The sequence below is a fragment of the Rutidosis leptorrhynchoides genome, chromosome 2, assembly GCF_046630445.1.
Source record: "Rutidosis leptorrhynchoides isolate AG116_Rl617_1_P2 chromosome 2, CSIRO_AGI_Rlap_v1, whole genome shotgun sequence".
NCBI classification, from domain to species: Eukaryota; Viridiplantae; Streptophyta; class Magnoliopsida; order Asterales; family Asteraceae; genus Rutidosis; species Rutidosis leptorrhynchoides.
The window spans coordinates 402227378-402231756 of record NC_092334.1 but is presented as its reverse complement, the minus strand read 5'-3'; the positions used below and the strand labels follow the sequence as shown (position 1 = coordinate 402231756).

The following is a 4379-nucleotide window of genomic DNA, read 5'->3' as shown; positions in this document are numbered from 1 at the left end:
ATAGGTTCGATCCTTAGGGATGACATGAATTCTTTAAACCAATTGAATACCAATAATGGTGGTATATATTGACCCTATAGAGAGGTTTTACCGGATTCGTTCACGGACCCCTACCCGGAACCACTGCCCGAATGGATGTGTTCCTGGGTACCGTCGATCGGGTTCGAGTTTCAACGCGAACGTGTGTGTTACGTGCAAATGACGAGGGTCGTTGAAAGAAACGATCTACTGATGCCAAAAAAATCGCCGATAAAAAAAATACTAGTGAAATGACCCATGAAACCACGAGTTTGGTTAAACGAAACAGTTTAATGATATGTTTTAGGAATTAAATAAATGTAAATGCTAAAGTCGTTTAGTTTAATGACCCGTAAAACCACAGATTCTAACTAAGAAACTTTGTCGTTGTTTTTACAAACATATAGAGACTTGTATTTTTGCATATATATGTAACGTAATTAATCCCGTAAAATAATCCATATTTGAATATTAATATTAAAATAATAATTTTTATAATAATAATAATAATAATAATAATAATAATAATAATAATAATAATAATAATAATAATAATAATAATAATAATAATAATAATAAAAGTTTTGCTAAAAATTAAGTAGTTATATTTTTAATAATAATTATTACTAATAAAAAATGCCTTTTAAATTTTTTTAAATTAAAAATAGTAAAGATTAAATTATATCTTAATCATAATAATTAAATTATAATTAATTGTAAATATTAAATTTTAATTGTAAATTAAATTGATTTATGATGTCATTCAAGTGGGTTAGATTTTTTTCTATTTTCTTTTTAATTTTGTTTCAATGAAGGAAAATGTCTATTTATGATATTATCATTATAGCATTTTAATATTAACTATATATATATATATATATATATATATATATATATATATATATATATATATATATATATATATATATATATATCAAGAATCTGTCTGATTTTTTTCTAAATTAAAAAAGTCACACAGAACTAAGACTTAGAAGAGTAACACAAAATTCAGAAGGGTCAATAAACGACGTGGATGGGTTGTCATAGGGTCAATCCAACCCAACTCGGACCTGTGATTAAAATAGCCTTTTGCAATGCATATAAAGCAGCTTGTAGTATGAGATGGAATCAATATTAAGAGGCTAACTGAATAATATCTGTTATTACACGGGATCAAGTATTGTTGTTGTTGTTGTTGTATTAAAATGGTCATAAAACTATTACGGGTAAAAGAGATGCATCAAAAATGCAGGGTGTATTTTGTTTCAACACTAACTGATTACTATCACTCTATAAATCAACATTCCAAACAGCTCCATCTCCTTCTCCACAAGAATTATGAATAAATTTAATTCGCTCCACTGACTTGCATATTCCGCTACACGACCAATCAAATGCAGCCACACAAACGTGCCCTGCTCGTTTCTTCCACTCGCAATCTGTATCGCACATCCATTGACCAACACTCAGTAAGTTACCTACATTTTTGTGCACTTAAGTCTTAAGGTGGTGATTCTGACCCATTTACGTATGAGCCAGTTGATCTGGATTGTCTATAATCTCAAACGGGTCAATCAAATAGTTACAGGGGTTAAAATATTGACTGAACTCTAGTAGAGGGATAGTTTAATCCAAACTAAACCTAGCCATGTTTAAAAACAGTCTGTTACAAAGCATACCCATTTTGACATGTTACCCAACCCTGTAACCCATCCATCTCGCCACCTGTATCGTGCAAATGTGTTTACGCTGCATAAAACATATCTCTAAGTACCTGGAGGAGTTCCACAACACATAGAACGATCATCTACGTGTTGAACATCTAATCCAATTAACCAAGATCCTAAAGATACATCCTCATTTGCATACCTATGCAATATATTCCTGCAGAAATCAATCTTTAATAATTAAGTCTATAATAAAAACAAGAAATGAAACCCGTTATGTGGTGTGACGTACGAGTTGATAGAAATATATGCTGCTAAATCCTTAGAAATAGCATAAATTTGTCCCGTTGCGTGCCTAAAATACTTGTTCCCCTCTTCTCCAAATTTCCAATACTCTGGCTCGTGATATCGTACCCCTCTGCCCAATTCATTTCAAATAAACATTAACTCTTAAATAAAAACATGAACGTGAAAATTGTAATGCATATCACAAAACTTATAGAAACAGGTCTCGACCCAACTCAACCAGACCCAACCCATTTAAACCCGACCCGTTTGACCCGTCTAAAATTTCTGACCCATTTTGACCTAAATCCGTTCAGGTATCGACCCAACCCGACCCGTTTTCCAGGTACAACATTAAGTACTCGCTCTTCATTTTCAAATGACAAAATAATCGGCATTTGATCCGAAAGTAACAATAAGAAGAAAACGAGCTTACTTCTGAGAGAGAACGGGCCCAGACTTCATGCATCCGATATAAATTCTTGGTTTAGATTTATAGCGTGAAAGTGAACTTACAAGCATGCCTAAATTGACATGTACATCATCATCCACTTTCACATAAAAGTCTGCATCCCAAATGGAGACAGCCGTCGAGAAATACAATCTTGTTTTTGTCGACAGCTCGTGGTAACCCTCGACATGATTTAACCTCAAAAAGTCTTGATACTTTTCATCCTCGTCATCAATAGCTCGATCAAGAACACCGCCAGGTCTTGCACTATGTCCTATTACAAACCTTACTACAATCCCTTTTTCTTTCGCCAATTTTTTCAATTTTTCTCCTGAATTGTCAAAAAAAAGTAAGAAACCTTTTCTGTTTACCTGTTTATGAAATAAAAATATCTGCCTAGGAGCGAATCTAAGGTATGGCCCGTGGAGTCACGGACGCCACTAGTTTGAAAATTTTGTGTAGAAAATACCCTTTATAATATATAGTACACCACTAAATTTAATTACATGATCCCATATGTTTTTCGAATTTATATTTTTTCTTTAAACTGTATATGATACCACTAGATTTAACTAGTCGGATCCCATATATATTTTGAATTTGTTGTTTTTTAAAGGTAAACAACCATTAAAATTACATTCAAATATAATTAGTATTGGAAAAAAAAATCAGGATCCCATTGAGATACATTTCTGGAATCGCCACTCTTAATCTGCCAGACTTTTTCTCGGGCAAAAAGAGTCGATTGCTTGAAATTAGAGTTAGGGAACGAAACGAGAACCTGTGGGCATCCATGTTTCTCGAACTGAGTCTCTACGCTTTTTATTGCTAAAACCGGTATTAACACCAATGACAATGAATGCTTTCTTTAAATTTGTCTTATTAGATGTCGCCCTCTGGGTCATAAATTTGGCCCCATTTCTACTTGTACGAGCCACCTCTAGTTCCATGTCCAACGTCGATATTGTTTTATCTAATGGTCTATATAACATACACAAAAATTTAAGTTTAACCTGAATTCGAGATTAACATTCTACGCATGTAAAATATACGCTTACTGGATGGTCTGATGAGTTTTCGTAACTTCTGCCATAACGTCTACTGAGTTCTCTTCAACCAGTTTCTATAACAAAGAAACTAATCACCGTTAGAAAAAAAAAAATGCTATAATAAAATTTGAAGAAAATTAAGATGCAAATACTTACACGTTTGTGATCACAATCTTGAGGTGTTAATAAACTCGACTTCTGTTCATGATTCATGAAACGAAAATCTGTATTTATTTGAGGCCATGTGTGTCTGGTGAAAAGTGTTCCTGCAAGAAAACTTGCAGTGCATAGCAAGAAAATGACTTTTACGGGTAGCGATTTTCTCCTCATTTTCAGCATTTATTCGAGGTGTATAGCGACAACGATTTGGTGCAAACCATAGTGAGCCAGCTGCAATATGATTGATACAAGTAGAAATAGAGACACAATAGTAATGTAAAAAGCATGGGGTGTGTGTGTGTGGTTGTTTTAACACATGGGATTCATGGTTCAACTAACTCACCAACACCTGCAATCAGGTTCAAATTACTAGACCACTCTTGTTATCGTTGTACATGACGCAACCACTTCATGTGTTTTTGATCATATGATTAGCCAGGGGCTGATGTAGAAGGGGTGAGGGGCAGCGGCCCCCTCGGAAAGTATTAATGGAAAAAGTTTTAATTTAATAATTTATTACTATATACTCCGTACTATATATACAGAATAAAAATCAGTTTGCATGATTTATTAGTACATTTTGGTGTAGTAAATCCAAGTATAAAGTGCTCATGAAAAGTACTGCATTTGTTTGTTGTTACGCAGTTTTATTACTTGCTTATGCGATTCTGTTTGTATATCTTAAAAAGTAGGAAACTGATGCCTACAAATTATCCTACCCGAATATGTGTCATTTTAGCAATCACACCA

General features: G+C 33.5%; 1 protein-coding gene across 1 annotated transcript; it reads right to left on the bottom strand.

Annotated features, from left to right (window-relative positions):
- Positions 1-1308: 1308 nt before the first annotated feature.
- Positions 1309-3800, bottom strand: LOC139892240 (probable beta-1,3-galactosyltransferase 8). Its single transcript, XM_071875286.1, has 7 exons — positions 3627-3800; positions 3480-3544; positions 3203-3402; positions 2407-2752; positions 1978-2103; positions 1793-1902; positions 1309-1457 (listed from the first exon to the last, which is right to left on the bottom strand). Exons 1-7 carry the CDS (start codon positions 3798-3800, stop codon positions 1309-1311), a joined length of 1170 nt encoding a protein of 389 aa, XP_071731387.1.
- Between the last annotated feature and the right edge of the window lie 579 nt (positions 3801-4379).

Excerpts from the sequence above, each read along its gene's own strand:
- LOC139892240 (XM_071875286.1), bottom strand. The coding sequence starts at position 3,800 with ATGAGGAGAAAATCGCTACCCGTAAAAGTCATTTTCTTGCTATGCACT. Across the intron at positions 2,104-2,406 it reads GGGCCCGTTCTCTCTCAGAA|AGGGGTACGATATCACGAGC; the intron begins GTAAGCTCGTTT and ends TGAATTGGGCAG. Across the intron at positions 1,903-1,977 it reads GCATATATTTCTATCAACTC|GAATATATTGCATAGGTATG; the intron begins GTACGTCACACC and ends TGATTTCTGCAG.